Below are 22,614 nucleotides of genomic sequence, written 5' to 3' on the forward strand. Positions count from 1 at the left end.
CTTAATTATTTAATCCTTTTTTGAGTTCATTTTAGTATATGTTGAGAGGTATGAGTCTAGTTTCATTCTCCTGCATATGGATATCCAGTTCTCCCAGCACCATTTGCTGAAGAGGCTGTCTCTTCCCCAGTGTATAGGCTTGGGGCGTTTGTCAAAGATCAGATGGCTGTAGCTGTGTGGGTTGATTTCTGGATTCTCTATTCTATTCCATTGATCAGTGTGTCTGTTTTTATGCCAGTACCATGCTGTTTTGGTTATTATAGCTTTGTAGTATAGTTTAAAGTCAGGTAGTGTTATGCCTCCAGCTTTATTTTTTTTGCTCAGTGTTGCTTTTCCTATGTGTGGCCTTTTGTTATTCCATACAAATGTCTGTATAGTTCTTTCCATTTCTGAGAAAAATGTCATTGGAATTTTGATGGGGATTGCATTGAATTTGTATATCACTTTGGGTAGTATGGACATTTTCACAATGTTGATTCTTCCAATCCAAGAGCATGGGATATCTTTCCATCTTCTTGTGTCCTCTTTATTTCTCTCAACAGTGGTTTGTAGTTCTCATTGTAGAGATTTTTCACATTCTTGGTTCACTCTGTTCCTAAGTATTTTATTTTTTTGGTGGCTATTGTAAATGGGCTAGCTTTCTTGATTTCTGTTTGTGCGTGTTCGCTATTGGAGAATAGAAATTCTCCCCCAGTAGCAATTTTTATTCCCACGTTTGAACTGTACACCTTGAACTCCCAGCACACCTCCCCTTCTCCCCCAACTTTTATTCTGTTTGGTGTATAATAAGACTTTTCTCATTTTGTAGGGTATCAGTTAGCAGAGCAATCAAGCCCTTTGCAGAACCTGGCCGCCCTCCAGACTGGTTCTCTCAAAAAGTAAGTTCCCAAGCAAGTGCTCTTTTAGAGCAGTCCTTGGGATGTGAAGTAGGTTCTCCACCAGGCCCTGCCTTTTAATTACAAGGCTTTTAAACCATGAAGCAGCAGAATCATGGAGAATTCCTTTTCCTTTTTCCCACTGTTTGCTAATCTGTCCAGGTATGCTCAAATTACAAACTCTTCTTGTCAGTGTACCATATCAGTTAAGATCCCAGTCTTGGGAGTCTTGGTTCAATATTTACTGTACCTAAAAACTTTGGACCATGATCCTCATTTTTCTCATTTGTAAAGTAGAGATAAGAGTTGTTTCAGGATTCTTGTAAAGTTAATTGAGATAATACATATAAAGCATTTAGCACAGCGCTTTGCATGTGGTAACTACCCAGTAGATATTCAATATAAATATTGGCTATTAGGTTGGCTTTCTCCAAACAAACTTCAGGCCAGAAGTCTCCCTTTTCTGTGTCCTGAAATTGATTATTTGAATTGATTTGATTGCAAAGTAGTTTGCTCTCCTAGAAGCTGATCATATATTACATATAGCTCTCCTCTCTAAACTTTATTCTAATATGTTGAAACTTTGAATGATCATTCTTTTCTAGGCTTGCTCATCACATTTTCACTTTTTTCCATAGCATTGTGCTTCCCAATATTCGGAGCTTCTAGAGACCACTGAGACCCCAAAGTGAGTATAAAACCAGGTACTTCAGTCAAATCCCTTTAATGGAGAGTGTTTACTGAGGAAGTCTGGCTTATATCTATTTACATTACTGGGTGATAAAAGTATAGCAGAGATTATCTATGATTATAGATAGAGAAGGCTCAAAGAAAGCAAGTGGGAGTGGGAACAAATGTTCTCTTACTCAAATGTGGATTTTTTTTTAAAAAAAATTTCTGCAGACGGAAACGGGGTGAAAAAGGAGAAGTGGTGGAAACTGTTGAAGATGTCATTGTTCGAAAACTGACCGCTGAGCGAGTTGAGGAACTAAAGAAAGTGATAAAGGAAACCCAAGAGAGATATAGGTATTTATCAGAGAATACCAGATGGTTGGGAAAGACAAAAGGGGCTGACTTTTGGTACTGTTCAGAATTTTAAAAATAGATTAAAAAACTCAGTCTACCTACCTCTCTTTCTTCCTATAGACGGCTGAAAAGAGATGCAGAACTAATTCAAGCTGGACACATGGACAGCAGACTGGATGAACTTTGCAATGACATTGCAATGTGGGTTATGTTATATTGTTCTTCCACCTGTACTCCTTTCTCTCTTTTTACCTTCCTTCCTCCTCAAGTAATCTGGCTTATTTCCTCCCTCTGCCATCTCTTTGGACTTGAGACAGATTCTGGAACGGGAAAGCTACAGAGTGGCCTGGTGGCTGGGAGGGGGGGAATGAGTCCTAGAAGGTAATGGGATGGACCATTTCAATATGAGAACTTAATTATAACTCAGAAGTGGCCCTAGTTTTCCTGGGTGAAGAACTGGGAGTTAGACAATATACCCCAATTTTCTGTTTTGCTGATTAAGATTCCTGTTTAAGCCTTTCCTCTAAAACGTGCTGGTCTGGCAAAAAATTTCTTTGTGAGGGCATTGTGAACTATGGGGAGGAGCTAGAGCTAGCTAGCAGCTAACTATTAATTCCCTGTTTAGGAAAAAGAAATTGGAGGAAGAGGAGGCTGAAGTAAAAAGGAAGGCTACAGATGCTGCATATCAGGGTAAGCTGAACATAGTGCTTCTGTTTAGCAATTGATTATGCAGTACTGCGTGGTAATGACAGGTGAAGATTATTTTGTAATATAGAATCCACTAGTTAATTTAATTGAACACTTCTCTGTCATCTTCTACTAGAATAAAAACATCCCTGATGCCTAGAAAGAAACGCTTAGGAAATGAGCTCTGCTCAGCTCTCATGAGACTGCAAACTGACTTTTAGAACACAACTGCTTGATAGTAAGACATGAACATAATAAGGTTTTTGGAAGTCAAAGGCCTGTGAAAGATTGTGAATAGCTCAGTCATTGGATAGGGGCATGTGGGACTAGGGCTCCACACCCTTCAAGCCTGTTGCGCCGGCCCAGTCACCAGACCCCTCACATACGGTCACAAGCTTGGTAATTGGAAAAAGATCCTGGGAGCTTCCGGCAAGGTTGACATGCTTCATTCCGACATGAGCTCAGCCTCCAGCCTCCTCAGCAGCAGCAGCCTGGTGGCCTTCGAGGTGGTGAGAGGGGTGTCTCTAGGGTCACTGTGGATCACAGCCGTTTGTTCTTTATACTTGTCAGATAACCCAGGAACACCTGGGTGCGAGTCAGACAACCAAAGAACACCTGGCCACATATGTGCAATTACATCAGACAATAACCAAGGAACATGTGCGTAATTAACATATTTACATTAAACAGGCTAGGTCATGCTCAGCAAGATTCCGAACATCTGAGGGAGCCTGACCATTTATCCGTTTTCCTTACAGGGAGGAATCTAAGCATTTGCAACTCTAGGAATACATGCTTGGGCCAGTGAGGTCCTTAAACCACTTTTCCACCCCAAGGATCTTTGGGATAAATAGTTAATTGAGTTTGCTTAGTGTGAGAATTGCCCTTAGGAAAAGTTAGGCTAAAAAAGATAACCGTATCCAAAAGTGTAAAAAAATCTATACTTTGCATTCTTTTTCATGGAAAACTTTCTTATCCATATTCATTATGCTGCTTTAATAATGCAATATTCCTGTTTGTCCTTTATTGTATAATAGTGTCTCATTTCATTTACTTAATCTTGAAGATTTGGACGTTGTTCTCTTTTATGTTCTAGCTCGTCAGGCAGTAAAAACACCCCCCCGGAGGTTACCCACTGTGATGGTTCGCTCTCCTATAGATTCTGCCTCCCCAGGAGGTGATTATCCACTTGCAGACTTGACTCCAACCACTATGGAAGAGGCCACCTCTGGGGTGAGTATATTTCCATCTGTGGGAATTGATCAATGAAGGGGCATTAAGCCAGCAGAGAACCGAGTGATGAGGAAACCACTTTTGGCATAGAGACAACTTCCTTTCTTGGTCTGAACATTAAATACTTAATTTACCATGTTCTGTGCTCTAAGATAAAGATGGACCTAAAAACATTGAGGCTTAACCTTTTGAGGGATAGGTGAGGGATTAGGAATTGTTTGCTAAGTGTATTAGTCTTATGAAATTCCTGCTGAAATAAGGGACAATTTCTTTATAATACTGGTAGTGGGTAAGGAGTTTGTAAAAGGCCGGTTGGGTTGAATGGTTGGGTCATTTGGTTTGAGAGGGTGGAAGAGAGAAAAGTATAGGGAAGAAGGGTGTGGCTGAGAGCAAGAGGGGTAGAGGGTTTCTGGGCAGTTCCACACAGGACTAATAAAGTAAGTTAGACACACTAACCCATCCAGATTAGTAGGGAACCTTCTATAGTTTGAGAAGTCAGATAAAGGTTCTCTGTTGTCTCTTAGGTAACCCCTGGGACTTTGCCGAGTACCCCAGTCACCTCGTTTCCTGGGATTCCTGACACCCTTCCTCCAGGCTCTGCACCCTTAGAAGCCCCCATGACCCCAGTAACAGATGATTCACCCCAGAAAAAGATGCTTGGACAGAAAGCAACTCCACCCCCCTCCCCTCTGCTGTCAGAGCTCTTGAAGAAGGGCAGCCTCCTGCCTACTAGCCCCAGACTGGTATGGAGACTTCTGTGGGTGTTTGAGAGCTGTGGTGATTTAGTACTTGGAAGGGAGTGCCTGGGACCTAACATGTGACATGGAAAAAAAAGTTCAAAAGAGGAAGAGATCTCCTAGTTTAAATGTTGATTTTTTAAAAATACAATAAGTTGATAGTATCCTTGAGTCCCGAGGTATCTGAACCACAATTATTTTGGTTCTCTTCTCCGGAGAACTCTTGTCAAATAAGTTGGAACATTATAGTTTAGAATTTCCCTTGGGTCTTAAGTTATTCTCTGTGGATATTAACTTTTAGTTTTCATGAAGTTTGGTCGACTGCTGGAGCTTTTTTGGGAAGTGGTAGTAGAGGAGACCTTGAGTGTAGCCTTCACCTCTATTCTTCCCTGGTAGGTCAATGAGAGTGAAATGGCTGTGGCTTCTGGCCACCTGAACAGTACAGGTGTCCTCCTGGAGGTAGGCGGGGTCCTTCCCATGATACATGGTGGGGAGATACAGCCAACACCCAGTACTGTTGCGGCCTCCCCTGCTGCCTCAGGTAAGTCATCACTTTTCCTTCATCTACTTCAGAGATGTTGAAGTTGGCATTGACTGCCATTGGTTTCAGTATTTGTTATTGAGTATGTTGATCCTAGATTTAAGGCCCAACTGCTTTTTACAACTTTTTTTTTTTTTTTGACTACTTTACCTGTTAAACAATAAAGTGCTCCAGATTATAAGTTCATTCCAACTTCAAATGTTGATAGCCTCGATTGACCATCATAGGTATGATGAGAGGAATAGTAAAATTAATAAGGAAGCTACTTCATTGATAGCTTACAAAATCAAGGAAATGTGCTAGAAATACCTAACATTATAGAATAGGGAAATGAGATTTGGAACCTGAGAACTGGGCTTGAATCTCAGGCCTGCCACATACTGGTTTTGTGACCTTCGATAGGTATTTTAACTATTGAGCCTCAGTTTCCTCTTTCATTAATTGTGATGTGTATACTTTACAAGGATGTGGTGAGGATTAAATGAGGTAGAAAATGTAAAGAAAAAAACAACTTTACAAAATACCATACAAACATTATTGATACTTGAATGGTGTTGAATTTGGGTGGTTTACAGCATGCTGAACTTGAGCAAAAGTGACATTTATTCATATCAGTTCTTTGTTTTTGATGAATGTTTAATTTTCCTCTGAGGAAAAATTACCACCCATTTTTCATATAAGTTGCGTATTCTAGTGCTTTGGTTCATTCCCACCTTGGAGTAAGATCTTAAGTATGTTTAGAGAAAGTATGGATATAGATGATGAGCTTTTTCAACACAGGAGTTGCTTTCATCCTTTGAGACTATAAAAATTTCCTTAGTTGAGTCTTAAAGTGGCTATTGCTTCTTTTTCATGTGCTTTCTTCTTACCTCATTTTGTGTACCTCTTTGCCTGTTAGGTGCTCCCACTCTTTCCCGGCTTTTAGAAGCTGGTCCTACACAGTTCACCACACCTCTTGCTTCCTTCACTACTGTTGCCAGTGAGCCTCCAGTTAAACTTGTGCCACCCCCTGTAGAGTCTGTGTCCCAGGCTACCATTGTCATGATGCCTGCGCTGCCAGCACCATCCTCTGCTCCGGCTGTCTCCACTCCTGAAAGTGTAGCCCCAGGTGCGTCCCTGACTCACGCCCTGAGTAGCCATGAGGTCCAATATTTCGTTTTGAGCTTCAGTTAGAGAAATATGACTAAGAGAATCAGCTCCAATTCAGATTGCTTCTGTTCTGTTCTCCATAGACATGTGCCATCTCTATCCTTAGAAAAACAAGGATGTGTGAGAAGAGGTGGGTGGGCATTTATGTGTTGGGGGAAAAGGGCTAAGTGTACAAATATGAGCATGCTTGAGAATGTGTTCTCACCTTACTTTCTAGATAAAAAAGGGGAGAAGAAAACATAGGCAGATGTAAGACAACTTCTTTTGACCTTAAGTGTATGGGTACTTGATATCTGTCTGCAGCCATGGTGTACTCTCTAGGTGTTCACTTACTACCCAATAAGCTTCTGAGATGCTTTTGTCTTTTTATTCAGTGAATCAGCCTGATACCTGTGTTCCCATGGAGGCTGTGGGAGATCCACATACTGTGACTGTTTCCATGGATAGCAGTGAAATCTCCATGATCATTAATTCTATCAAAGAAGAGTGTTTCCGATCAGGGGTAGCAGAGACCCCTGGAGGATCAAAGGCTCCCAGCATAGATGGGAAGGAAGATTTAGATCTGGCCGAGAAGATGGATATTGCTGTGTCTTACACAGGTGAAGAGCTGGACTTTGAGACTGTTGGAGACATCATTGCCATCATTGAGGACAAGGTAACTATTCAGTAAAGCCTCACAGAATCTTTCATGGGTACTATGTAGGCTTCTCTCCTCAACCTCTCTTTGCTTCTTATAGTAATTATTATTTAAACAACTCTCCTGCTCATCTCCATCTCTGTAGCCTGAAAGCCCTTTGGTGCTAACATACTATTCATTTCCCCAGCCATCTCTGTATTACTGGTTTGCACAGGACAGGTGCCTGTCCATTGATTGCCTCCACTACATGGAGAAGATGGAGAGAAAACCTGCAGATTTAGGCCATCTCATTCAGTGCTAACAAAATTGAGGGACTTGGGCTTCTTTCTGTGACCTCAACAGTCTTTATATCATGGGACAGGTAGATGATCATCCTGAAGTGCTGGATGTGGCAGCAGTGGAAGCAGCCCTGTCATTCTGTGAAGAGAATGATGATCCCCAGTCTCTGCCTGGTCCCTGGGAGCACCCTATCCAGCAGGAGCGGGACAAGCCAGTACCTCTGCCTGCACCAGAGATGACAGTCAAGCAAGAGAGGCTGAACTTTGAGGAAACAGAAAACAAGGGAATCCATGAACTGGTGGACATCAGGGAGCCCAGTATTGAGATCAAGGTGGAACCTGCAGAACCAGAGCCAGGCATTTCAGGTGCTGAAATCGTAGCTGGAGTTGTTCCAGCCACAAGTATGGAGCCACCAGAACTAAGGAATCAGGACTTAGAGGAGGAAACCAGAAATACTGCAACTGGAGAGTTTGTTGAAGCAGATGTTTCCAGTGGGAAAGGCGATGAGACCCCACTTACAACTGTGAAGACAGAGGTATTTAATAAGATCAGTGGCTGTGAGGATGGAGGGTTATACCTTAGTAAGTGGCAGCTAGGCTTTTGGTTTTGCTGCTGTATTCCTGAGTTCTGACATGTTTAATGTGTCCAGAGCCCATAGGTTGTGATCATTGCTATATGCTTGTATACTTCCCCTGTTCCTGTTAAGGTGGCCGTTGGAATTATATTACATGAATAGGACTTAGAATTTCTTCTGTAGTCTCATTATCATTGAAGAGTAAAATTGTGTGAGCTTTAGCAGTTTACTAGAACTTAGGGTATTTGTTCTTGTTTGATCTTCAGGCATCCCCCGAAAGCATGTTGTCTCCATCACATGGCTCAAATCCCATTGAAGATCCTTTAGAGGCAGAGACTCAGCACAAGTTTGAAATGTCAGGTAAATAAAGGCCAGGAAATCCGTACTCTGTAACTAACTTGATATCATTTGCTTTGGCTTCTGAGGGATTGTGGGTTGTGGGCAAGTAGAGGAGGTAGAGTAGGTCAGCATGGAAAGGAGAGCTGCAGGGGATTACGGTCCACAGGAAGGGGAAGGCTAAGGTGGAAAAATCTTCAGGTAGTCTTTCTCTCCTCTGCAGACTCATTGAAAGAAGAATCAGGGACTATTTTTGGAAGCCAGATAAAGGTATTTCAGACTTTTCTTTATTCCTCTTGCCATGTGATTAGATTTCCCTGTAGCACTACCTTTTTGATGAATTTCAGTAAATTCACGTCTTTATTCTCTGAGATAAGACTGAAAAGGAGTTGCATGGGGAAAAGTTGCAGTGGACAATCAGGCATAGTGGGAGTACTGTAACACCATGTGCTTCCCATCTGAGTTTGTCAATGTCACACTATCTTTGCATATAGTGTACAAAGAAGCTTTGATACACCTAGAGTAATTTGGAGTGAATAAGGATACCAGAGCCAGGGAGAACATGCGGGAAATCAGGTTATTAGACTATCCAAAGACAATCATCTGAAGTTTTCTTTTTAGAATTACTAAAGCAGTAACAGAGAATTAAAGTAATGTGATGTGAGCTTGCTCCATCAGATGAGACAAAATAAAAACTATTTTTGATAACTTTGTACCCAGGGTCAGAGTTCCTCTCCAGAGCAAGGGGAAAGAAGGAACGCCTCTTAGCTTAGTCTTAAGTAAGTAGCTTTTTTTTTCTTCCTTTAAAAAAAGATCCTGGGTCTTATTCTTTGTCCAGGCTCTAAACTACTTATTCAGTCAGTGTCTACAAGTAGGTGGTAGTATAAGTCATAGAGGGCTTAGTCAGGAAACAGTGTGAGACCATTTCTAGGACTCATCTAACCCCAAAGATGGATCATGTTCAATGATGCTTTGCTGGATAGCTTTGCTTGCATTTGTTGACTGGAGCAAACTGTGTCTAAGGATGCCCCAGGTGAGGATGAGGAAGAAGATGGGGTCAGTGAAGTGGCCAGCCTAGAGGAGCCTAAGGAAGAAGATCAAGGAGAAGGCTATCTGTCAGAAATGGATAATGAACCCCCTGTGAGCGAGAGTGATGATGGCTTTAGCATACATAATGCTACACTGCAGTCACACACACTGGCAGACTCCATCCCCAGCAGCCCTGCTTCTTCACAGTTGTGAGTATCTTGAGATTCTTTGAGTCCAAGGCAGTGAAGGTGAGAAGTAAGAGAATCTTTTCTTTAATCTTTCTCGTATTCACTTTCTGGGCCTAGAACAAATAGTTGACAGGAAATAATTATGATTTTAAAAAAAAAATTGTACTAGTGGAATTCCTTTATCTCTTATTTCAGCTCTGTATGTAGTGAGGATCAGGAAGCTATTCAGGCACAGAAAATTTGGAAGAAAGCCATTATGCTTGTATGGAGAGCTGCAGCTAATCATAGGTAAGTGGTTCATTAGTTTATTTTTCTCTTGTTCCTTCTCATTATTGGTGACTAGGAAAAAGTCTGAGTAGGCTTCTGTGAGACTGTTGGTGATGGTTTTTACCACCTTCAGCTACTTAGTGTAAGTTCTCTCCTCTGTACTTTTGGAGAATGTCGGTAATTGCACTTATTCTTTCTGGACAGGTATGCCAATGTCTTCCTGCAGCCTGTTACTGATGACATAGCACCTGGCTACCACAGCATTGTACAGAGGTAAGCCATGGTCCATCCATAATGCTGACTTGTTTGAATTGTAAGTTGTCTAGTTTTAGTGAATTTTTGCTTTAGGTAGTAAGCTTAAAGCATACATTTCTGATGTGAGTTAGGGTGACCAAGTACTTTAAAAGAAAATTTTTTTTAAAGATGACCAGTAAGGGGAAATTAACCCTTGACTTGATGTTGTCAGCATCACGCTCTCCCAAGTGAGCTAAACAGCCATCCCTATATAGGGATCAAAATCCATGGCCTTGGTGTTATCAGCACCACACTCTTCCAAGTGAGCCATGGGCTGGCCCCAAGTACTAAATTGCCCATTCCAGTGGCTGGATCACCACTGATAGTCTAAAAGAGTCAACCCCCTTTATTACCTTTCTCAGTGCTTATTATACAGACTGACTTTGTTTTTTGGGTTAAGTGCGTGTTTTGGGTTGAGGGGTTGGTATTTGAGTTCTGACAGCTGAGACTCATATAAATATGAGAAGGTCTGTGTGGTCATAATATATTCAGAGATCCAGGTGAGTCCTCTTCCCTCCTCCACTGTCATTTACTCTTGTTTACTCTTGTTCTTTTTTTTAGGCCTATGGATTTGTCAACTATTAAGAAAAACATTGAAAATGGACTGATCCGCAGCACAGCTGAATTTCAGCGTGATATTATGCTGATGTTTCAGAATGCTGTAATGTACAATAGCTCAGACCATGATGTCTATCACATGGCAGTAGAGATGCAGCGAGATGTCTTGGAGCAGATCCAGGTACTTTGAGTATCCTTTATGTTTCAGCAAGGATGATGTGAAAATACTCAAGGGAAGGATTTCATATTGATGACAGGAAGGGGTGTTGTGGCTTTTACTTAGAATAGCCATCAGGGTCACAGAAACATAATATTTTGTTTTTGCTGAATTTATGTTTTCTCTCATTTGGTGAAAGAGTTTTGATAGTATGTTCTACCTTTCTTGGGCAAATAACTTCAGTTTCTTGAAGTATTTTAATGAGTTTTTTAAATAGCGAATATACTTTTTTTTTTGTGACTGGCCTGTATGGGGATCTGAACCCTTGACCTTGGTGTTATCAGCACCATGCTCTTAAGCGAGTTAATTGGCCAGCCTTGAATATACATTTTTGAATTATGTCAGGTACCTGCTACATAGTAGACACTCAACAAATACAGTTTCTTCTCCTTCACTTTCTTTTTTTTTTTAAAGATGACCGGTAAGGGGATCTTAACCCTTGGCTTGGTGTTGTTAGCACCACACTCAGCCAGTGAGCTAACCAGCCACCCCTATATAGGATCCGAACCCGTGGCCTTGGTGTTATCAGCACCGCACTCTCCCATGTGAGCCACGGGCCGGCCCCTTCTCCTTTTTCATCACAGATAATCTACTTCCATTGTGTAGTTGAATTACTAGGCATCCTTTGGGATGTTGAACTTGAAGGAATGATGTATATCTTTGTGGAGTTTGCCAGATTACTAAAATTGCTGCATGATTTTTGTTCATCCTAGTTTTGTTGATTTTCTAATTCTTAGTGGATAATTTTGACTAATAATATAGAAAAAAAAGTTAGAGCTATTTGGCATTTTCAGATTCTTTAACATGCCTATTATTAGAACTAAAACCAAATATGCTAAACTTCCAATCAGTCAAAAAGTATTTGAGTAGATGGGTACTATACAGAGTTCTAGTTACAAAGCCTAAAGTGTCTTCATTCTTCCTTACTGGATCAGGTCTCTATGGCCAACCCTGTTTCTTCCCCTACAGCAATTCTTGGCCACACAGTTGATTATGCAAACATCTGAGTCTGGGATCAGTGCTAAAAGTCTTCGAGGAAGAGATTCTACCCGCAAACAGGATGCTTCAGAGAAGGTGAGGAGACCAGGAAAGAGCCTATGTACTAGTATTCCATTGCTAGAAGTCTGAAGCATCCAAGTAACTTTATGTTACTACTTGGTATTGCTGAGCTTCCATATTCCAATGATATATAGACACATAGATCTTAGAATGGTGGTTGTTTGCTCCCATCCAAACATTGAAGAAACCTGTTGTGACTTAGGGTCCTGGTCACATGAGAGAAATTCTGAGCTGAGTGAGTGAGTTATTAATTCCTCTGCGAGAATGCTCTCAAGATGGGGGAAATGACTTAGTTTGCGGTATTGGAGACCATCAGTTCCTGTTCCAGAGGCATAATGGCCAGATTGCTTTTAGAATCTCTTTCCTCTTCTTGAGTTTTTAAATTTTGTCTTGGTGTGTATGGTGCTTGTGTCTCTGTCCTGAGGTTTGGGGTGCTTGCAGCTGAGAGTTTCTGTGGATCCTGATCAGTGTTTGTTTGTCCTCTAACAGGACAGTGTCCCCATGGGCTCTCCTGCCTTCCTTCTCTCTCTCTTTGTAAGTATTGAATGGCCGCAAGGGGTGGTGTTGCCACAAAGATTCTTAGCTCCTGCTGGGGGTGGGTGGCAGAGGGAAATCCAACATGTAGACTGTGGCAATGTCTTTAACTTCTGTTTATTCAGGTCATTGAAAAAGAAACTGTCTTTTCTTCTGCATTCCTGTCTTTCTGCATGTGTGTGTGTGTGGGCTGGGTAGGGAATGTTTATGAGATTACTGGGCTAAAATGAAGTATTCGTGGGGTAAAGGATCTAGGATGCACCTACTCCTTATTTCTTGACTCCGCCTTTTACCAATTCTTTTCTTACAAACAGAAGATTGCTCAGAGCAGCAGCTTCTAGCTGGCTTTTTAACAGTGTTCCTCATACTGGCAGAGACTCAGCACATAGTTCTTCTCTTTTCTCCTAAAATAAAGTTGCAAGACTAATGTCTGATACACCAGTAGTAAAGTTAAGTTAAAGATCTCAGTGACAATGACCACTGCGTACAGTAGTGGCTGGCAGAATTACAGATAAGTGTAGTAGAGCTAGCCTAAAGACTATTCTTTTCCTCTGTGAATTAAATGACTATTTATGTTTTCATTATGGGGCAGTGAGACATGATGTAATGGAAGGGGCATTGGGCTAGAAAACTACATGGTCTTAAAGTCATCAGATAATGTCTTGGGGCCTTATTTCCCTCATCTGTGTGATGGAGCTAACATAATGAGGTACCTGTCCAGCCTACCTCACAGGGATGTTGTGAGGATAAAATGAAATAATAGTTATTTAACTGGCTTGGAAAAAAAAAGTGTTATACAGGATGGTATTCTTATTCATTCTCTTGCCTCATAGGCAACTTACGTTCATGAGCTCTAAAAATTTTCGAGTCCTTGCTTATTAGAAATGTGAAAATGGCCTGGCCCAGCAAAAGTGTTCACTAGTTCATCTTGCCTACAGGCCTCTTAGCCTGTACCACAGAACACTGTAATCTCCATTCTTTCTTATTGGCCTGCAACAGTGACTCTGGATCCCCAAGCAATTGGCTGGCTATTGCAAGGCTGATTAATAGAATCTTTTATCTATTGAAGACAGCAAAATAATGCACAAGAGGAAGGAGCTGGGCTGCAGGGAGAGAGCAGCAAATGGAAAGAAGCCTGATTGTCCTGATCTCATGGAAAACAACTATCAGGAGGTGCTAGGGAACTAGTGCCAGGGTCAGTCTGAAGGAAAGGCCTTTCTTATAGGGACCAACAGCTGGACAGGTATGTTAGCCAAGAACCTCACTATCCACTGCCCTTTCTGACTCTCCCACCTTTCTTTTATTCTCCTGTTCCTTTGCTCAAGATTTGGGCCTGGGTGGGATGACTAATAGTCATTCTGTGGGAACCCAGGTGAATTCCAGGGACCTTTCTGGTGGGCATGAGCAAGATATTGCATTACATTACTCTCACAAACTACCAGGTGTTCTTTAGCCACTCTGTGGGAAGACAGAAATACACCCCTCATCCCTCTGGATTTTTCTGCTGATTTTCTCCCCTTTCCCCCAAGAAACCAAATCTCCAGCATTCCTGTTACACCTTTTCTCTTACTTCCTAACCAACTCACTCACGCTCCTTTCCTTCTCTGCCTGTCATTTAGGATGGGGGAACCAGGGGACGCCGCTGTGCCATTGAAGCAGATATGAAGATGAAAAAGTGAAGTCTCAGAGTACCCTCTTTGAGCTGAACCTGAAATAGAAGTAAACAAGATAGAGATTGGGCTTGTGGGCCCAGTACCAGAAGTGGAAGTTAAAGAAGAGGAGGTGCCGGGGCCATATGAAATGAACTGGGAAAATCTCTCTCAGAGAGTTGGAGTAGCACAGTTGCCTGTTTTAGGGCAAAAATCGTGGGCTGTGTAATGTCCTAATGTGTAGCTAGCAGATTGTAGCTAGTTTGTACTGTCTTGTGGAGTGTACAGACTTTTTTAAAAAAACCTGTGATGTGTATGTGTGTGTGTGTATATACAATAAACTAAAAGAAAACTTTAGTGTTTGGTGTGTTATTTTGTGGTATATTTGAAACTTGTGGTTTCTTCTGCATGGTAACTGTTTCATCATTTGTGGGAATGAGATTGTTAGAGGGGAAAAGTGGTCTTGTAATATGAACTGCCTGCTTCAGCTGAGAGAACGTAAGTAACCAAGATTGAATTTATAATTTATGTTTTAAAGAGTTGCATTGTGCAATAAGGATTAACTTATTCAGCTTTTCTTGAATGTTTGGGAAAACAAGTTTTTTAGAGTTGTATTCATGGCATTGCTTAAAGAAGATTAGAGCATGGACACAGGAAGCATTGACCTTTATCTCAAGAACGTATGTCCCGCTTAACACTCTCTTTGCAGGTGGTATTTCTAGGATAGTGTATTACCATTTCCTTCCTATCTTTTTCCGTGGGTAGGACTCTTGTGTATAAAAGAGTTTTTAACATTGCTATTTGAAAGCTAAACTCAGTTTAAGAATTATGAAATTAATCCTGAGTTCTATTCTAACTTCTGTTAATAAATAACTAAAAACTTTTAGATCATTAGTGAAATGAACTAGTTATGAGCCTTTTATTATAAAGAGATGAAGATTAATAGGGTGGTGTCTAGAACCTCTTAATCCTTCTTGAGAAAGATGGGTTTCTTGAGAAGGATGTGATTAGAAGTCACAGATCTTTTTGCCTTAGGTGGAACTATTTATAAAGCTTGTTAGGATGCTAAGGAAGTAGAAGATACAGTCTTTGTGAGGTGAAGGAAAGGAATTCAATCAGTCTAGGAGTTAGGAAATGAAATACTTATAGTCCCAAAGCAATTCATAAGCACGTATGTGATATAAGCACTGAAGTACTAAAAGTTGGAGAAGTTTGTGGTAAAGGTACCTTAAAGGATATTGATTTTAGATTGCTGGAGAAAGTGATAGAGGAGCTTAGTAAGTCGAGTTGAAGGTGTTAAGAATCTGGTGGGGACAGTAAAGAGACAAATGTGATGAGAATAGGTATCATACTCAGGAATAGTGAGATATAGGTACCAGTCAAGGGGACAAAAGAGGGCTAATTTATGGAGGACTTTGTTTTTTTGATAAAAGATGATTGGTAAGGAGATCTTAACCCTTGGCTTGGTGTTGTCAGCACCATGCTCAACCAGTGAGCTAACCGGCGATCCCTATATAGGATCCGAACCCGGGGCCTTGGTGTTATCAGCACCACATTCTACCAAATGAGCCACGGACCGGCCCTTATGGAGGACTTTGAACAGCAGACTGAGAAATCTGTATTTGAGGTGATAGCTATTCTAAAGCCTTGAATAGGGAGACGATATTTATTGAGAACAGATCGGATTAAAGGTAGAGAAACTGACCAGGAGAGCATGGCATTTGTTCATGATCAAAGGATGGACACAAAAATGATTGTGGAAGAAAATTGGGAAGAGGACTGACTGATTTGAAGAAAGGGCCAAAACAGAATTGAGTTCTGTAGATTAAAAAAATAGTGTTGGTGACAGGGATAAGGAAATTGGGATGATTTTGGAAACAGGAACAAAAGTGATTTTAGTTTTAGAAAAGTTGAAGCAGATGGTAGGACATCTAAAGGGAATTGATTTTTGGATGCACGGAGAAATAAGAATGCATGTAAGAGGTAAATGTGGAGAGATTTGTGAGCCACCTGAATAGAAGTCAAAGTTGAAACCTCAAAGTATATATGCTTTTTTAAAAAAAGGAAGTATTAATAAGGAAGCAGAGGACCAAGCAAGAACATTGAAGGCAAGGATTTGTTGAAAGTTATGAAAGAGAGAAGACAAAGGTGTAAGAAAACCAGGATACTGTAGTTAATAGGTTAAAAATGTGTATATGCTGGGGAAAATACCCCCAACCCCTCAAGTCTATTGCCTTGCAGTTGAGTTTTTATGGGTAATTTGGGATAGAGGAAGCTATCTTGGTTAAGGTATCCTGTTATACTCCAGTTCTTTCCCTTCTTTTGGAGTAAGAGGATATCCAAGTGAAAATAATTATTGGGTAATATCTCTATTATACTGTATACTGACATGGTGATTTTTCTTTATTCCCAAAGATAGAAATCATCTTATCTCTTTTTTTCTTCTATAAAGATGACCTGTAAGGGGATCTTAAACCTTGACTTGGTGTTGTCAGCACCACGCTCAGCCAGTGAACGAACTGGCCATCTCTATATAGGATCTGAACCCGTGGCCTTGGTGTTATCAGCACCGCACTCTCCTGAGTGAGCCACAGGCTGGCCCGCCCCCCCCCCCTTTTTTTTTAAGAAATCATTTTATCTCTTAATGTCTCCTTTCAGGTAGTTTTTACTCTTGCTAGTAATGAGTAGAAAGAAATTTCTGGCTCCTTATATTTCAACTGAACTTGGAAGATGGAGATTCCTTAGGAATATTGATTTGAATGAATTTAATGCATTTGATTTCTGTGTATTTACAGATGGGGCATGAGTGGGCTTGGCTGGATTCTGAACAAGAGTATCCCAATGACTCAGAGTTGAGCAATGACTGCAGGTCCCTCTTCAGCTCATGGGACTCCAGTCTGGATCTTGATGTGGGCAGCTGGAGGGAAACTGAGGATCCAGGGGCTGAAGACCTAGAGGAAAGCAGCCCAGGGAGAGAACCTAGTGAGCTGCTTGTGGGGGACAGAGGCAGTGAGGAGTCTCAGGAAGAAGCAGAGCAAATCAGCCACCAGAACCTCCTCCACTTTCTCTCTGAGGTAATAGTGTACTATTATTTCCAAAGCTGGAAGAGTCTCAACTTTCTGAAAGGACGCTTACCCTTGCATGCTTCTACTACTCTTAATATTGTGTACTAAAATGTTAAGTTCCATAGTGTTAGGGACTACGTTCATTGCTGTGTCTCCAGATTATGTATGTGTTGATACAGAATATGCACCAAATAAATACTTTCTGACTGAATGTACTAAGACCCCAGTCATTAGGGGCCTGAGTCAGGGAGTAGAATTTCTTTCTTTTTTTTTTTTTTTAAAAGATGACTGGTAAGGGGATCTTAACCCTTGACTTGGTGGTGTCAGCAAGATGCTCACCCAGTGAGCCAACCAGCCATCCCTATATGGGATCCGAACCCGTGGCCTTAGTGTTATCAGCACCGCACTCTCCCAAGTGAGCCACAGGCTGGCCCGGGAGTAGAATTTCTATGTATAAGACTGCCTTATGAGTATCCTTGAAATTCATTCTTTCAGAGTTGTAGGAGGTTACACATGCCCAAACTCTCCTTAAAACTTAAAATGTCATGGGCCGAGCCCGTGGCGCACTCGGGAGAGTGCGGCGCTGGGAGCGCAGTGGCGCTCCCGCCGCGGGTTCGGATCCTATATAGGGATGACTGGTGCGCTCACAGCGCTCACTGGCTGAGTGCGGTGCGGCCGGTCACAAAAAGGACAAAAAAAAAGCAAAAAACACTTAAAATGTCATGACTTCAAGGCAGTATTTTAAACTGTCCTTATTGCCCTGGTTAAGCAGAATTAAACAGTTTATGCTGTAACTGAACACATTCAGGAGAACCTAGGTCACTATCAGCAAGCATCCACTTCAAATGTTACCACTTCTTTCTGCAGTGTCTATGGCAGACAAAATTTTCACCACTTTTCTAGACAGCCACTCAATTGATTAGAGTTGACACTTGAGATGAAAAATTAGAACATAAGCTCCTGGAGGAGGCAAGAACCATATCTATCTTGTTCACTATAGTGTCCTCAGCAATTAGCAAAGTGCCTGTGTATATAAGATTTTTGATAAATTTTAAACAATTGAATGAATTAATTAAACCTATTTGCCATCTCAGACTTAGTCACAAAGGAGTATAAGCATGTGGCATTGTAAGCATATGGCATTGCTGGGTAGATGATGATATTCATTGGTGTTCCTGTGCATTTAATAATAAACTTTGATTGCAGGTAGCTTATTTAATGCAGCCGTTGTGCATTGGCAGCAGAGAATCAAGTGAAGGCTGCTATACTCCATCTGGTACCGGGCAAGAAGAGGGAAGGGAAGTTGAAGCTACCGATGGAGAAGGAGAGCTCTGCATAGAGACTGAAGAGCTTTCAGCCAAGGTAGACCCCTTAGTAGCTGAAAAGAAGCTACTGGGAGAAAATAGAAAGCCAGAGGAGGCTCCAGCTCCTTCAGATATTTGTGCAGTTCAGGGACTATGCACAGAGAGTGAAGTGGTAAGTGAATAACTTAAATCAGCTGTCTGGTTGGCCTTCTGCACAGGGAAGCAGAACAGAGTGGTTAGAGCACATAGGCGAACTCCAGAGAGTTAAACTACTAGGTTCAGTTCTGATTTTAGCACCAGTTTTAGCTGTGTGACCTTAGGCATATTAGTGAACATTTTAGAACCTCAGTATTCTCCGTTATAAATGGGATAATAGTGCTCTACTTTGTAGGTTTGCTGTGAGGTTTATTTGAGACAATTCATGTAAAGCATTTTGCACAGTGGCTGGCTTATAGTAAGCTATCAGTAAAATTTAGAATGCCATTACCATTACTAATATTATCTGACCAGCTAGAGTAATTAACTTCAGGGCTACAGGTGATAATGATGATATTTATTTATTTATTTATTTATTTAGGCAGCTGACCCATACAGAGATGGTAATTGTTTTTTTTTTTTTTTTTAAAAAGATGACCGGTAAGGGGATCTCAACCCTTGGCTTGGTGTTGTCAGCACCACGCTCAGCCAGTGAGCAAACCGGCCATCCCATATATGGGATCCAAACCCGTGGCCTTGGTGTTATCAACACCGCACTCTACCGAGTGAGCCACAGGCCGGCCCAGAGATGGTAATTGTTTTTAACGAGTACTGCATCCCACTAGAATTGAGTAAACACTGCTTTTTCACTTTGGGGTTAGGGATACAGAGTCAAAGTTCTCCAGCAAGATTGTTACCAAATATTCATTGACTTAAGTCTAGTTAAGTTTGCTTTCTCTAATTTCTTTTATAGCTTTATGTAACTGGCTTCTCACCTTAAGGACAGTCTTCATTTACTCTATGCAAATAAGTTATCATGCAGTTAGTAAATCTCTTTCTAAAGTTTCCTATGTTTTCTGGCATTCTCTGCAGGAAGCTCAGCAAGAATCCAAAGAGGAGGACCAGGGTGAAGGGTATGTGTCAGAAATGGAAGACCAGCCCCCTTCAGGTGAGTGTGATGATGGCTTCAGCATTCAAGAGACTCCCCTGGTGGATATCCTTTACAGCCATGCTACCTCCTCAAAGCTGTAAGTATAGATTTTTATCCAAGGTTGTTAAGATTCATACTTCTACTTTTGTTTATGCCTATTTGAATTGGTTACCATGAAATAGGTTACTTTTATAAGTTAAAAAAAGGAAATTAGAGTTGGAAAACAGTAAAAATATAATTAAATATAATTTTAACTTCATAAAAATAGATGTTTAGGGCTGGCTGGTTGGCTCAGTTGGTTAGAGTATGGTGTTTTAACACCAAGGTCAGGGGTTTGGATCCTCATACTGGCCAGCCACCAAAAACAACAACAAAAAGGATCTCTTTCCTAAATAATCCTTTTCTCTAAATTACTAGCTTAATGAATTCAGGAAACATTGCTGAGTCAGGTTTTCCCTCATGTCTAATATTATACAAACTATACTTCTTTTAAAAATACTAAAACAGCTCCTAGGAACTTGAAATTAAGTTATTTTGAAGTTTATAATCTCCCTTGCTTTTTTTTCCCTCCCACATATCTTGGGAGATTGTTTATATAATTGTCTCAATTTATAAATAATTATGAGCTAAAGAACACATTTTGGAATTTTACTTTTTAAATCAGAAAAACAAAGATGTGGGCTGGCTAGTTAGCTCAGTTGGTCAGAGCACAGCCTTATAACACCAAGGTCCAGAGTTCAGATCCCTGTACCTGCCAGCCAGCCAAAAAAAAAAAAAAAAAAAAAAGATATTTTTGTTGTGGTAATAAATAAATAGTTCTTTTTCTGGGCCTGGTCTTGTGTCTATCTACTGAGAGAATATAGTATAAAGTGTTTTTTCTTCACTATGTCCCAGATCTGCCCACATTATCTATAGGAAGGCAAAACCAATAATTATTCTAAGTGTTCTTTTGTTTAAGGTATATAAGTGAACCATGCACGTATTTTTTAAACAGCAGACTTCAAATTTTTGTTACACAAGTAAAATACAGCTTAAAAACTAGGTTGGTGAATAATAATGGTTTCATTTGCTTTTCTATAAAGTGTGTGTGTAAGTATGAGCAATAGAGTGCTGATGTGGCATATGGTAACTATACTAAGAGCGGGAAATCTGCAACCTGAGACATTTTATCTCATTCAGCCTCTTGGATGGCAAACTTAGAATTTGGGTTAAATATGAAATCTCTATTAGAAAGCAATAGATACTAGTAATTAAGTCTGCTTGGCTAGATACCTACGGGCAATAGAAAGATGAGTTCTTTTTTATTTTTTTGAAAGATGAGTTCTTAAATCATCAGCAGGGAAGTATAAAAGATAGACATTTTCGAGGCACCCCTTTTCTGGTTTAGGCTGGACTGACTCTCAGAAAAGAGTAAAGCTTTGGAGCATTACTCCATGTCTATAGGCCCTTGCTCCTCTCACACTTTTACTTATAGTTGCCTGACATGCATTTCTAAATAGGTGGAGATAAAGATAAAACATGGCAAAGTTGGTTGATTATGAGGTTATAGAACCTATCACAGTACCCTTCATACTTTGGAAACTTTAATATCTGTAATATGGATGTATGAACAAAGTTGTACCACCAGTACCAAGGAACCATTGTTCATTCTGGTTGAGTGACCAGAAACAAAGGAAAAAGTTTGTTTTGTGCTTTAAATACCTAGTTCTGGTAGAGTTCTATAAGTAATAGAGTTAAAGGATAATTTGGCTACAGACCGTAGTGAAATTTGTGTGATTTTGGTGGTATGTGATTTAGACAGAGGTGAGATATTACATAATGAAAATGAATAGTTATGTGGAGATGCTCAAACTGGAGAAAGAAAATGAGATATGAGTTGTGATGCTCACGTGGATGTACACCATATGGTACATAAAGCAAAATTAGGGTGTGAACCCTGAGGTATGAAGAAAACCCATTTAGAGGGAATAATGCAGTGTATAAAGTGGGAAATATAACAAGATTTTTAACTTTTGTGAAGGTTAATTCTAGATGTCAACTTGGTTAGATGAAGGAATGCTGAGAAACCTGGTAAAGCAATCTTTTCAGGTGTGTCCATGAGGGTGTTTTTAGTAGGGATTAGTATGAGAGTCTGAGTGGCCTGGGTGTGAAAGACCTACCCTCAGTGAGAACAAAAGACAGAGGAAAGAGGTGAAGCTCTCTCTCAATCTGCTGGAGCTGGGGTACACTCTTCTCTCCCGTCTGTGGACATCAGAGCTTGAGACTCTTCAGCTTTTGGGTTCCAGAACTTACACCAGGACACCATCAGCTTCCCTGGTTCTGAGGTCTTTGGACTTGGACTGAGCCATGCTACCAGCATCTAGTTTATAGACGGCCTATTGTGGGATTTTTCTTCATAGCCATGTGAGCTAATTCCCCTAATAAATCCCTCTCATATAATTATAACACATCATATTGATTCTGTCTCTCTGGAGAACCGTGACTCTGGAGAACCGTGACAGATTCTGGAATGATGGAATTTGGATATGTTGTCCCCTCCAAAACTCATGTGGAAATTTGATCTCCAGTGTGGCAGTGTTGGAAACTGATTGAGTCATGGGGCGGATCCCTCATGAATGGATTAATGCTCTCCCTGGGAAAGGGGCTTAATGAGTGAGTTTTCGCTCGATTAGTTCCCACGAAAGCTCGTTGCTTAAGAAGATGCTGGCGCCTTCTCTCTCTCTTGCTTCCTCTCGCCATGTGATCTGCTTGTACCCACCAGCTGCCTGCCACTTTCTGCCATGAGTAGAAGCAGTCTGAGGCCCATGCCAGATGCAGCTGTCCCAGAATCGTAAGCCAAATAAACCTCTTTTCTTTATAAATTACCCAGTCTCAGTTATTCTGTTATAGCAACACAAAACAGACTAAAACAGAAAATTGGTACCGAGGAGTGGGGTGTTGCTAAACAGATACCTGAAAATGTGGATGCAACTTTGGAACTGGGTAATGGGCAAAGGTTGGAGGAGTTTGGAGGACCTAGAAGATGAGAAAAAGACAAGGGAAAGTTTGGAATGTCTTAGAGACTTATGTGGTGGTGAGCAGAATGCTGATAGAAATGTGGGCAGTAAAGGCCCTGTGGATGATGAGGTCTCAGAAATGAGGAACTTATTGGGAATTGGACAAAAGATAACCCTTGCTACACCATAGCAAGGAACTTGGCTGCATTGTGTCCATGCCCTTGGACTTTGTGGAAGGTGGGACTTAAGAGTTG

General features: G+C 40.9%; 2 protein-coding genes across 7 annotated transcripts in view; both read left to right on the forward strand.

Annotated features, from left to right (window-relative positions):
- The window catches only part of BRD8 (bromodomain containing 8), a 25,801-nt gene extending 11,575 nt beyond the window's left edge, over window positions 1-14,226 (forward strand). Inside the window, exons 3-22 of one of the 6 annotated variants that reach the window (XM_008572801.1) lie at window positions 809-878; window positions 1,514-1,563; window positions 1,779-1,901; window positions 2,022-2,102; window positions 2,527-2,591; window positions 3,685-3,821; window positions 4,346-4,564; window positions 4,955-5,099; window positions 5,998-6,207; window positions 6,623-6,903; window positions 7,247-7,699; window positions 8,005-8,098; window positions 8,298-8,344; window positions 9,098-9,312; window positions 9,487-9,579; window positions 9,763-9,831; window positions 10,414-10,591; window positions 11,597-11,701; window positions 12,176-12,220; window positions 13,840-14,226. In XM_008572801.1, the coding sequence (XP_008571023.1) occupies window positions 809-878; window positions 1,514-1,563; window positions 1,779-1,901; window positions 2,022-2,102; window positions 2,527-2,591; window positions 3,685-3,821; window positions 4,346-4,564; window positions 4,955-5,099; window positions 5,998-6,207; window positions 6,623-6,903; window positions 7,247-7,699; window positions 8,005-8,098; window positions 8,298-8,344; window positions 9,098-9,312; window positions 9,487-9,579; window positions 9,763-9,831; window positions 10,414-10,591; window positions 11,597-11,701; window positions 12,176-12,220; window positions 13,840-13,899 (2,740 nt within the window). In that variant the 3' untranslated portion in view covers window positions 13,900-14,226. Of the gene's footprint in view, window positions 1-808; window positions 879-1,513; window positions 1,564-1,778; window positions 1,902-2,021; window positions 2,103-2,526; window positions 2,592-3,684; window positions 3,822-4,345; window positions 4,565-4,954; window positions 5,100-5,997; window positions 6,208-6,622; window positions 6,904-7,246; window positions 7,700-8,004; window positions 8,099-8,297; window positions 8,345-9,097; window positions 9,313-9,486; window positions 9,580-9,762; window positions 9,832-10,413; window positions 10,592-11,562; window positions 11,702-12,175; window positions 12,221-13,839 lie in introns of those variants that run through there. The other 5 variants (XR_550478.1, XR_550477.1, XM_008572802.1 and 2 more) reach the window with 5 other exon arrangements.
- A 2,378-nt stretch (window positions 14,227-16,604) lies between these two features.
- Window positions 16,605-19,526, forward strand: LOC103590549 (bromodomain-containing protein 8-like). The gene is made up of 3 exons (XM_008572800.1): window positions 16,605-16,943; window positions 18,141-18,410; window positions 19,307-19,526. Exons 1-3 carry the CDS (start codon window positions 16,629-16,631, stop codon window positions 19,463-19,465), a joined length of 744 nt encoding a protein of 247 aa, XP_008571022.1. The 5' UTR covers window positions 16,605-16,628; the 3' UTR covers window positions 19,466-19,526.
- The last annotated feature ends 3,088 nt before the right edge of the window (window positions 19,527-22,614 follow it).

This window comes from Galeopterus variegatus, unplaced genomic scaffold (assembly GCF_000696425.1).
Source record: "Galeopterus variegatus unplaced genomic scaffold, G_variegatus-3.0.2 Scaffold836, whole genome shotgun sequence".
Taxonomy (NCBI): domain Eukaryota; kingdom Metazoa; phylum Chordata; class Mammalia; order Dermoptera; family Cynocephalidae; genus Galeopterus; species Galeopterus variegatus.